The following is a 12,338-nucleotide window of genomic DNA, read 5'->3' on the forward strand; positions in this document are numbered from 1 at the left end:
GGGATGGGTGGGCAGGGCCAACATCTTTCTCTCACAGCCACGGGAAGTTGGGACAGAGCCTGCACACAAGCCCCTCCCCCGTCTCCTCTCTGTAAATGGAGGCTTTGCATCCTGTGGCGACAGGCTAGGCCTATTTAGAGCGCCCTTGTCCTCAGAGCAACCAAGAACGGATCCAGCGTCTGCAGACCCACACTGCAGATAAAACAGCTGAGGCCAAGACTTAATCACACTGCAGGGTCCTAAAGAAGCAGATCTCAGTTCAGGGCCCCAACCAGACCTGTGGAATCTTGCAAGCTGCATTTAAACAAAACCCTAGCCTCCGTTATGCATTGGAGGAGTGCTGTTCCAGACAGCATCCTCTCCAGGGTCCCAGCCATGGCTCTGTCCTGGAGACAGGGTCCTTCTGACCGAAACCCTAGAGCTGGGAAGCTCTTACCAAGGCTGCAAGTACATAGAATGGACTCTGTATATGCAGGTCCGCCATCAGGAACTGTGAGATCATAACATAGTTCTCACTAAACATACACAGGGACGGCACCTACAACAATTGCCATTTCCCAAATGCCTGGAGAAGCCCATCCCACTGTGTGGGCCCACCAAAATAAAGAGTTCTGAAGAGGACCGCCTGGCCTCGGTGAGGCATCTATCCTCTACTCCTGCCCTCCCAAGCCCGAGTTCCTGCATGGTGCTCAGGAGAGTGCCTCTCTGAGCTCCTCTTCTCCTCAACATGTTGCCAAGCACAGGGGAGGGGGCTCCAGCAAGGAAGAAAGCTTCTGGAAGCACAGCCCCCAAAAGCAGTGATGGGTGTCCATATGGCAGCCACCACTGGAGACAGAAATACAGAAGATGGCCAAACAGCACAAAAGGATATTCGTCTCCTATACACATTTTATGTTGCACCATTTATCGTGACAGTATGCAAAAGTTAATATGGCATTGGCCGTGTACAAGGGGATCAGTAAACCATGCTTTAAAGCAAGTAGAAAGAGGAGACTTTAAACCACAATAGTTGAAATAGTCAGCATGATTTATAAGTGGATATTGATGAAGAATAAGCCGGTGAGTTGGAAGGCAGTTGGAAGAGCTTCCCCACAAAGAAGAGGAACAGGCTGTGCGCAAAAGAAAGTATAGAGCCTGGAGCAGAGCAGCAGCACCAAGCCTGAGACATAAGACTATCACAGGATAACAGCAAGTCCTTGACTAGCCAGGGGAACAGCACGGTGAAGGACTCGGCGGTATCAGACTTCTCAACAACAAACGTCAGAGGGGAGAGAGCCAGTTCTTCCCAGATGCACTTGGGTGAGGATGCAGACAGTGTCCCTGGCTGAACCTTGACGGTAAACACCATGAGACCCGTAGGATCACACCTGCTAACCTGTCAGAGCTGAGGATCCAGAATTTCATGCATCCTTCCCTGTGTGAGAAAGGCTGCTAGCACTTTTATCTCGGGGCAGAGACCCACCATGAGCAGGGGGTGGTAGGGCAGGGGAAATAGGCCACAAAGCAGAGGAAATCCTGTAGGTCATGCACCGTGGAGCGATGGCAGAGACGCCGAAATCACAGAGCAAGTCCTCACACAGCCTCCGGTTCCCACGGGACCTGCCGCGTGCGTGTGAAACCAGGGGCAGGTGTGAAGGTTAGGCACCCCACTCTCCCACAAGGCTGAGATCTGAAATCCAGCAGGAGAGGCCTGCTCCAGCCCTTCAGAATTTAAAACCAGCCCCAGTCGGCCCCCAGCAACAGTGCCTGGCCAAGGAACGCCAGCGGCAGGCAGGTCAGTCAGGCTGCAGGGCAGAGAACAGAGCTTTTCAGCCCAGGGAAGAACTATGCCACTTTGGTCTGTACTGTGTTTGTTTACACTATGCCTGAGGACCAAGAAATTACAACAGATAATCTGGAAAAGAAATTATTGAAACAGATGTCCCAGATATTGGAACTCACAAGCAAGGACTTTTAAATGTCCCTATAAAAATATTCAAAAAAAAAAGAAATTCCAAGTGAATGAGATAATAAAGAAATTAAGGACAAAATAGAGACTCTAAACTAAAAATGCAACATTTAAATAATTACTGGGATAGGCTGGATTAAATTGGATTTCCAACAGAATGAACAAAATAGGAAAAAAATCACAGCATAACAAAGTTACATAAACTGCAAATCAGAGAGAAAGTATCATTTTAAGTGAACTATAAATTGTGAATAATTAATTTTTAAATGACAGAGACTATTTGTTGAGAATAGTATTGCCTTAATTCCAAACTAGATATTATAAATTTGAGATTATAGGCTAATATTCCTGAGGACATAGACAAAAAACTTTAATGAGGTATTACTAAATCAAACCTAGTATCACATGAAAGAATAATGCTATCACAGCAGGTGGTGTTTATCCCAGGAGCACAGGCTGGCACAACATCTGAAAGTTAATCCATCTCCACAATATTAGGAGATGGGCAAAACCATGTGATTTTCATTTGCCACGGAGAAATCACTTAGCAGAAGTTAACTATTAAAATAACTCCTTGCCAGGCGGTGGTGGCGCACGCCTTTAATCCCAGCACTCGGGAGGCAGAGGCAGGTGGATCTCTGTGAGTTTGAGGCCAGCCTGGGCTACAGGGTGAGTTCCAGGAAGGGCTCAAAGCTACACAGAAAAACCCTGTCTTGAAAAACTAACTAAATAAATAAATAAAGCAGCTCCTCCTCAACTAAGAACAGAATGTATTTTTCCTCAGTCAGATTAAGGGCATACATGAACACTCTACAGCTAACAATGGTTAACGGTAGAAGGCTGCCCAGCACTGGGAAAGGCCCTCCGCCACTGCTTTCCCACGTTGCCCAGGGGGTCCTGGACGCTGCTAAGGTGAGACCCTGCAGCAGAAGGCATGGCCGTCAGAAAGGGAGTTGTGGAGATGTCAGCTGTGTGCACAGAAAACCCTAAGCGGATTCTACAAAAGAAGCTGCTGACGTAACCCATGGGTGAAAGAGAACACAGGAGATGAGGCAAAGGGCAGGACAACTCAGCTCCCACAGTCCCGCCAGGAACACTTGGGAAGGGTGGTAGAATGGTACTGTGCACCACAGCGCCAGAGCCAAAACTTCTGTGTGGGTGAGAAGAATTATGTAAAAGCTAAAACTAAAAACTGCCAAGAAAGCATATGGGAAAATATCCCTGACAGCTGGGTAGGCACTTGAAAAGTATGACATTTGTTTCCAGTCACTACAAACAGTGATGGATTCCAGGTGGGCCAGAGACTTAAACGTTATTTTTTTTATGGGAAATATAGGTACACATCTTTTTTTCTTGAATGCAGAAAGATCCCTTAGGCCACAAAAAATACTATGAAAGAAATAGACAAACTTGGGTGTATAAAAGGAACTTAAAACTTGAAGAAGTGAAATAAAAGCTAGAAATTGAGAAGGTGTGTATGTGTGAATATACATAGATCAGTAATTATTCAGAGAGCAAGAGGGTGTGTGCGTGAATATACATAGATCAGTAATTGTTCAGAGAGTGAGAGGGTGTGTGTATAAATATACATAGATCAGTAAGTGTCCAGAGAGAGAGAGAACACTGATTCAAGACTACTTGGAGAAGACCAAGGAACCAATATGGAAAGAATAAGACTAAGAGAAAAATAGACAAAACACACTTCATGGAAGAAGAACTGTATGAGGACAACAAACGTGAAAATGAGCATTTTACTTCACAGTAATCAGGGAAATGCAAATGTACAGATCCATCAGCTCAATGCATTTAGCTGGCCACATTTCAGAACTTTGGAATCCTATTGGTGAGAACACGGACAACAGATTTTCTTATCACTCGGTAGAGGGACTATAAGTTGCCAAAAGTGCTTGGAAATGATTTGGCAATTTGCTTGTTCAGTTGACTACCAATGCAGGCTATGTCTCAACAATCCCACTCCCCAGTCAACCTAAGAAACTCACCTATCTACACCAGGATATCCGGAGAACCTCTACAGCAGCAGTTTTTGTAGTTACCAAAAGAAAAAAATCTAGACTCAACACAAGTGCTCACCACATAAGAAAGGATGAAACGTGATATAAGCAGCTACGGAGCATTAACCAGCTGTCAAAGTGGCAAACCACAGGGACCCACAACAGTATGGAGGTCTCCTACTGATGAAATGTTAATCGAGAAAGAATACCTATCGTGGCACCCTGCCAATAAAGTTCAGAAGCAACGAAAACAAAGCCATGTCTTCTTTAGGCAATTCAGAACATTTCAAAAATGAATTTTAGGGCAGGGAATGATGGCACATGTCTTTAATCTCAATACTCCAGAGATAGGGGCAGAAGGATCCCTATGAGTTCAAGGTCAGCCTAGTTTACAAAAAGAGTTACAGGCTAGCCATGGCTACATGGTGAAATCCTGTCTCCAAAAAGTAATTTAAAAAATAATTTTCTTTTTTTTTTTAAAAAAAGATTTATTTATTTAGTATGTATACAGTGTTCTGTCTGCACACACCCCTGCAGGCCAGAAGAGGGCACCAGATCTCACTACAGATGGTTGTGAGCCACCATGTGGTTGCTGGGAATTGAACTCAGGACCTTTGGAAGAATAAGCAGTGCTCTTAACCTCTGAGCCATCTCTCCAGCCCCCTTAAAAAATAATTTTCAAGAGACAGAGAAATGATAGAATCAAGTGTTGGGTGTCATACACTCTGGCTTCTGGTCCCAGCTCTGTCAGCCAATGCCATTTATTTAATCCTTTTTTAAAATAACTTTTAGATTCCTATATTTTATGTATATGAGTGTTTTGCCAGCATTTATGTATGCACACTATGTGTGTAACTGAGGAGGCAAAAAAGAGGGCATTGGATCCTCTGGAACTGGAGTTACAGAGCCACCATGTGGGTGCTGGGAATCAAACCTGGGTCCTCTGCTAGAGCAATAAACGTCCTTAAGCACTGAAACATCTCTCCAGCCCCCACCATTTATTTACTTCTTAAGTGTGAAATTAGACTTACCTCAAACTGAACATTCAGGAGCACAGCTTCCGGTTTAAAAGAAGCATATGGTGAACCTTTTAAAGCTGCAGACTGCCCCCCACAAACATACTAGTTTTACATGTGTGTGCTAGATACAGAACTAGCAAGGTCAGACATCAGGCATTTCCTGCCAAACCTTGGTGGCTGTGGATCCAGAGGAGTCTTCCGAGAGACTCTTCAGTGGTTCAGAAGCAGCTGCAGTCACTTTGTAGATAGGAGGCAGGCACGAGACCTCCACGGATAACCCTGATTTGGCCTCTGAGTATCGAGGAGTACTGCAAACTTGCTCAGAACCTCAGAGCTGCTTGACATCCATTTGCATATAGGTTAATATGGCCACCTTGCTTTGTTCTTGGGATCTCTCCTTAGAGGTTGATGAGTGCCAATCTCAGCCATGCCTGCACGGCGGCTCATGCCAGGACCTCACTGCCGGTTACCAGTGCCTCTGCAGCCCAGGGTACGAAGGAGTCCACTGTGAGCTAGGTAAGAGGTCTGCTCAAGGCACCGGGGCTCCCCGGGGCCACCTTGTCCCATCACTCCTTCCCTGGGACAGAGCTCTATCTAAATAACCATCCCATTCCCTGCTTGTTGTCTTAGGGCCATTCTGAGGGCCAGGATAGATTTTAAAAGCTCTCTGTCCCCGCCTGCCCTGGGGGACTGAGAGCTCATCTGAAAACCACTGGCCCAGCAATCAGACTGGGGCCTGGGGGTGGGGCAGAGAAGATGGGCAGGTCACAACCCTTGACACCTGCAGAGAGCAGAGGCCTGACCAATACCTGACAGGGTGAGACCTGCATCCCTTGTGCCTGTGTGAAGCCCTGAGCCCCGAAACAGAGACCGGCTTCTGGGAGGGAAAAGCCCAGGAGCGGTTTCCAGCTGTAATGCCAGAGAGCATCCAAGCCTGGAGTAACAGAAGCAGTGACAGGGACGGCAGGGTGCTTTGCTGGGAACGGGCAGGATGCCAACCAAGGAGGAACAAGTGTAGGCGACAGAAGGAAGGCCGTGGTCCAGAGTCCAGACCCCAGGGATGGAGGCCTCGGGGCCTTGCTGATCATCAGGGAGCAGCTGGAATCCTGGGGACATGCAGGGAGCTCCAGTATGAGCCCGTCCTGTGCCCTGTCTCTGCAGAGACAGATGAGTGCCAACCGCAGCCCTGCAGAAACGGAGGCTCCTGTAGGGACCTGCCCGGGGCTTTCATCTGCCAGTGCCCTGAAGGTTTCAGTGGAGTCCACTGTGAAACAGGTAGGGCTCTTTCAGGTGGGTCCCACAGAACCAGGGCTGCAGGGAGATCAGAGGGAAGCCAGGAGCCATCCTCTTGCTGGACAAGCCACCCAGGGAAAGAAAACCCCCAAGGCTGTGGTGACCTGGAGGGAGGAAGGAAACTGGGCGGGGGGGTCCCTGAGAGCCCCTCCTACCCACAGGTGCGCCATACCCCTCTCCTGGCCATTGCTCCTTGCCTCCCCCTATCCCTTCTTCCCGCTGTCCTCTCCTCCCTCCCCCAGAGTCCCTCCCTGCAGCTCGGGCCAACCCTTTGGGTGTTCTCCAGAGGTGGACGCCTGTGCCTCCAGCCCCTGCCAGCACGGAGGCCGGTGTGAGGACGGTGGTGGGGCCTACCTGTGCGTGTGTCCAGAGGGCTTCTTTGGCTACCACTGCGAGACAGGTAGGATCTCAGGCCTACCTGCTCACCGAGGGCCCTTCCCTGGCCCTCTCATCTCCTTGGTAGCCAGCCCTATTTGCCGCCTTCACTTCCTCCACTCCCAGGAACACATGCTCAGTCCATAGCTCCACATCCACCTTGGCTGGCTCTGCTGTCCCTAGGCAGGCTGAGCCGGCAGCCCCAGAGCCCTGCACTCAGCGTCCTCTCTGTGGAGAACCCTTTCCGCTATTAGCATATGGCAGGTCCCTCAGCCAGGCCTTTCCTGGCACTGGTAGTGGTGGCCGTTCATCCCTGCTCATCATTGCTCCCAGCGCTGGAGTGCTCCTGGACGGCATTCTACTCACTCTCTAGAACAGTCTCTGTCTCAGCCTGAGACCAAGCCCCTCCTAAAGGGGAGCACCAACCTAGAGCCAAGCTTGGTTCTGGCCATGCGTCGAGAACATGGCAGGCAGGTAGCACTTAGCAATGCAAGGCAGAGAGAGACAGCAGATGCCATGATGCCACCCCACCCCTCCCTGACCCATGCCACCTAAGCAACAAGAGAGGCCTAGGTACCAGAAAAGGGAAAACCCCGGTTCCCCCCCCTCACTGCCGTTTCCCCCCTCAGTGAGTGACCCCTGCTTCTCGAGCCCCTGTGGGGGCCGCGGCTACTGCTTGGCCAGCAACGGGTCCCACAGCTGTACCTGCAAAGTGGGCTACACAGGCAAGGACTGCAGCAAAGGTGAGCGCCAGGAGCTCCGGGCAGGAGGATGGAGGAGCAAGGGGGCCGGAAGGTAGGCCGGGGGGCCCGGCGGGAAAGGTGGGCAGACAGCTGCTGACCTAGGTCCCCTTCTTGAGAGCGGGCAGGAGGTCCCAGCAGCCACACGTGCGGAAATACAGACCTCCAAGGGCCATAGCAGCCCAAAGGAGAAGACTCCCCGCCAGCAAGGCCTTGGGCGACCAGGCCCCAGAACCGATCTAGGTGACGTGACTGGGAGCTACTCTTTGGCGCTCAAAGTCTAACCCTCCACCTCCCTTGTGTTTGGTGACAACCCTGAAGAGCTCCTCCCACCAACAGCTCTCAGGGTAGAGAGGGTGGAGGAGAGCGGGGTCTCCATCTCCTGGAGCCCCCCTGAGGGCACCGCAGCCAGACAGGTGCTGGACGGCTATGCGGTCACCTACGCCTCCTCGGACGGATCCTTCCGGCGCACAGACTTCGTGGACCGGAGACGCTCCTCCCACCAGCTGCGGGCCCTGGCAGCCGGCCGTGCCTACAACATCTCAGTTTTCTCAGTCAAGCGAAACACCAACAACAAAAACGACATCAGCAGGCCTACGGCACTGCTCGCCCGCACCCGTGAGTTCCTGAGGGTGGCCTGGCCACTGCTGCCCAGGAGAGGAGCACGTCCCTGCTCATAGCTCCGCAGACATCTCTGTGTGGGGGGCTGCCTTTCCTGTAGGGAAGGGCACGGTAACCAGACGGGTAGATCAGAGAAGGGACTGGGAAGAAAGGAGCAGGCACTGGGCTGGGCAGTGAGGGGCAGGAGGTGTGGCATCCACTGAGCATCCTGTTGCCCTGCAGGACCCCGCCCTGTGGAAGACTTTGAGGTCACCAACGTTTCAGCCAATGCCATCTCAGTGCAGTGGGCTCTTCACAGGATCCAGCACGCTACGGTCAGCAGGGTCCGAGTGTCCATCCTCAACCCTGAGGCCTCGGTGGCCCAGTCCACTGAAGTGGACAGGAGTGTGGACCGACTCACATTTGGGTAAGAGAAGATGCCCAGAGTGTTCCTTGTGTATCGGCACACTTGCCCTCCTTCACCTGAGTGGGGCCGGGGCCTGGTTGAGCCAGCCTCACTGCGGACGTGTGTGTGTGTGTGTGTGTGTGTGTGTGTGTGTGTGTGTGTGTGCGCTATCCTGCCTTGCCTAGCCTCAAGCCACTACAAAGAGCAGTACCCTGGCAGTATTGCAAGGACCCCATAAAGTGTAAGAAAACCCTAAAATCCACGCCTGGAGGCGTGTCCTTCCCAGAATTGCCAAAACTACTTTTTTTCTTTATTTTTCAGATTGACTTATTTAATTTTATGAGTGGTCTGCTCTCATGGGTGTCTGTGAACCTTGTGTATGTCTAGTGCCACAGAGGTCAGGATGTGTCAGGTCTCCTGGAACTGGAGTTAGGGACGGTTGTGAGTCACCATGTGGGTGCTGGGATTGAACCCGGGCCTTCTGCAAAAAACAGCAATGTTCTTAATGACTGGGCCACCTCTCCAGCCCGCTCAAGACCACTTTCCAAAGCTTCTTGTTCCTTCTTACAAACTAGCCAGCCCGCTGTGCTGAGGACAGACCGCCTTTGTATTCAGCCTCCCAGTTCTTTCCAGTTTCTGCACAGACCTCCTGTCTCTTCGGTCCATTTGTTTATACACCGCTCTCTCGTTTTGCTGCACGTCTCTCTTTCCATCTTGGCCTGAGCACCAAGGTTGCCGCTTCGGTCTCTGTCTAGTAGATCCGTAACACGTCTTCTTGGGCAGCTCCTGACTGCTTCTCTTCCCCTTTGAATGCGCAGTACTTCCATTGCCTCTTTGTGATTTTGTGTTTTATTAAAATCGGGTGTTTGAACCAGAGGATGCAGAACTCTAGGACTGATTCTCCTCTTGCATTTTGTTTTGGTTTTAATTTTTTTGTCTTGTCATACGCTATCTCTGAGAAGGTCAGCCCAGGTCACTGGACCCTCGCTGCATAGTCACTGTCCCATTTTCTCTGGATATGTAGCTGGTGTTGGAATGCCCTCTTCCTTAATGCCTGGCTCCCCAAATAGGAAGCAAGGAAAACTCAAGTTGGCAGAGGGGCACTGGCTTTGGAATTCTCTGGATGTTACATCATCACTGGGTGGGACAGGACTAGCAACAGTGGAGGGGAACAACTGACCTCCATTCCTCTGTGGTCAGAAGCAGCGAGTGGGGACCCCTAACACTCGGAGTAAGGCTTCTTTTTACCATTCCTGCATCCTGGCAGGTTGCTCTAAAACCCAGACCATGGCAAGGACCTTACATGGGTCTACACAGAGACTTTTCCAAGTCATCCCAGTTCTAGACTTCACACCTGAACATGTGTCCTCTGACCACACTGTGGCTACTTCCACACCCTTCTCTCTTCTCACTAGCTAGTGGAGAAACTTCCCAATCCTGGGGCACTACAGTCCAAGGACTGACCACTGGTCTGCCCCTCATGGAGGCGGCCTGAACCACTAGCAGCAAAGTAACCCTACTCCCAGTCATACAGTGTTAGCCACAGACCTCTAGATGGTCCTCTTCTCCTTGCCCCCTCTGGCAGGGACCTGCTGCCAGGAAGAAGATACGTTGTGCGGCTAACCACCCTCAGTGGTCCTGGAGGAGCTGAACACCCTACTGAGAGCCTGGCCTCAGCACCACTGAACGTGTGGACCCGTAAGTAGACAGGCAGCTTCTGCCTCCAGTCCTCTCTCTCAGGTGGCATCCTCTAGACCTAGGGCCTCCCTCCCGACAGCCTGTCCTTTCCAGAGTGTCCTTATACAATAAACCCAGCCCTGACCTCCCTGAGATCTCTTCAGTGAGGGAGAAGTCCTCTGCCGGAGACTGCCCCCAGCACCTGAGTACACCGAGACATTCCTCAGTATGCCCGCCATGGAATACATTGGAGTCCAAAGAGCAGGCTGGGATGAGGACACGCAGGGCTTTGGGGCCATGTGATCAGCCTACTCTAGCTACACTTCTTGACATTACACATGCTCTTCCCATGGTATGGAGTGTAAGAAGGGAGTCTGTGAGCAGTGGGAGTTTGTGAAGCAAGGATAACGAGTAGGGACAACTCTCTACGCCTCCCAGACTCAGGACTACCCATCTGTGGCCCTTAGACACTTGAGGAGGCATGTTGGAGGTGTGACCTAACCTCTGCATACAAGTTTCCCACACACCCCTGGGATGGCAGTGTCAACAGTAACCCAGGCTGGTTTCAGATGCACCTGATCCCTCTCAGCTCTTAGGTGATGTTTCACCAGATGCCCTTTGACCTGATTTTCACTTCCTCCTTCTGTCCATTCCTCATTCAGGGCCTCTACCTCCAGCAAACCTGACTGCCTCTCGAGTCACAGCCACCTCTGCCCACGTGGTCTGGGACACCCCCAGTCCTGGTATCTCACTGGAGGCTTATGTCATCAATGTGACCACCAGTCAGAGCACCAAGAGCCGCTACATCCCCAACGGGAAGCTGGTGTCCTACACAGTGCGTGACCTGCTGCCAGGTCGGCGGTACCAGCTCTCGGTTACAGCTGTGCAGAGCACAGAGCAGGGCCAGCTGCACAGTGAGCCTGCCCACCTCTACATCATCACTTGTGAGTGCCAGGAGAGGTTGGGGCTGGTAGTTGTTCAAATCCACAGCTGCTGCCGCCTGTTCTTGGTGTGTGGTATCCTTGCCCAGAAGAGGTATTGGAATTTCCTCGGGGGCCTGCCCTGAGGAGATTTCTCCCAGAGTCCTAGGGAAGACACTACTAATGGCGGGGGTAATCTGAAGGAATTAATCTAAATACACTGAGCTCTACAATCCGCTTACTTTATTCCTCTGAGACAAGATTCTAGCCACACAGCTTCAATTCTTTCCTTTTTCTCCTGTCCTTTCATAACTCTAACTAAGTTCTTTTCCATCTCTGTCCTCATCTTCATCTTCTTTCTTCTTCATCCTCATTCTTTCTGGTTCCTCTTCCCCTGACCTGGTCTCAATACCCCTACAATCTGCAAACTGTGCCCTGCTGCCTTCTGGTCCGGCGGGGTGACTCTGCTCAGAGATAGGAACCCTGCCTCATAGCTACATTGCACCAGGTGTACAAAACACCCTTTTGTTCTGAGTCAGTTGCTCTGGAATGCCATTTGGGCTGTGAGAGAAAGGAGGGTGGAGCTTCATTTGCACAAGAAACCAAGCTATGCACCTGGGAGACACAGGCACGTGGCTGTGTCTCCACAAGGGTGTTTACCTTGACTCAGGGACCTCAGGTGCCTAGCGGATGGCCTGACCATCTATTCTATCTATCCTTGTCCTTGGGTGCTTGCTAAAGGGGATATTTCAGACGGCAGATACCCAATTCAAACGCTAAAAAGGGAGCAGGAAACCTGGAGGCAGAAGACCTTGTCTTTGTGACCTTATCCAAGTACTTTAAATGTCTATGCCCAAGAAATGATCCATCCACACTGTTATAAGTTCTTGGGGAAATTATGAGAGCACACATGAGGTTCATAGCAGGAAACAGGTGATATATTAAAAGCCGAATAACATCAAATACTCCTTGAGATTTGGCTTTTCCTCTGGAAGGATTCCTTGATTCTTCCAGGCAAAGCTTTACCGTGTTCAGCTGAATTCTTACTACATTCCTGCGGCTTGCTGCAAAGAGGCGGCATAGACAACAGGCACGGGCCATCCCTGGGAGTAGAGACATGGGCATAAGAAAGGAGGCTTTTACCCATGGGTAAGGAAGGACAGTTGACAGCACTAGCAATCTGGAAATATGTATTTGTCAAGCCTCATCCTACACTGTTTCACCCATTTAATCCCAGGCAGGCTTAGCAGCAAATGCAGGACCTCATTCTGAAAGAGCTACCAAGCAGGCAGCAAGACAGAGGCCCAGGCCTGACCCAAAAGGAGCATGAGATATGAGAACATGAGAT

The 12,338-nt window shown here is 50.8% G+C and overlaps 1 protein-coding gene across 3 annotated transcripts in view; it reads left to right on the plus strand.

Moving 5' to 3' along the window:
- The window catches only part of Sned1 (sushi, nidogen and EGF like domains 1), a 66,700-nt gene that overhangs the window by 35,028 nt on the left and 19,334 nt on the right, over nt 1–12,338 (plus strand). For all 3 annotated transcript variants that reach the window (XR_005092636.1, XM_028890623.2, XM_037210138.1), the window contains 8 exons: nt 5,382–5,495; nt 6,141–6,254; nt 6,559–6,672; nt 7,277–7,390; nt 7,709–8,005; nt 8,231–8,414; nt 9,979–10,091; nt 10,733–11,014. Coding sequence is in view for 2 of the 3 variants with exons in the window: in XM_028890623.2 (XP_028746456.1) it covers nt 5,382–5,495; nt 6,141–6,254; nt 6,559–6,672; nt 7,277–7,390; nt 7,709–8,005; nt 8,231–8,414; nt 9,979–10,091; nt 10,733–11,014 (1,332 nt within the window). In the remaining variant the exon portion in view is untranslated. The remainder of the gene's footprint in view (nt 1–5,381; nt 5,496–6,140; nt 6,255–6,558; nt 6,673–7,276; nt 7,391–7,708; nt 8,006–8,230; nt 8,415–9,978; nt 10,092–10,732; nt 11,015–12,338) is intronic.

The sequence above is a fragment of the Peromyscus leucopus genome, chromosome 13 (assembly GCF_004664715.2).
Source record: "Peromyscus leucopus breed LL Stock chromosome 13, UCI_PerLeu_2.1, whole genome shotgun sequence".
Classification (NCBI taxonomy): Eukaryota; Metazoa; Chordata; class Mammalia; order Rodentia; family Cricetidae; genus Peromyscus; species Peromyscus leucopus.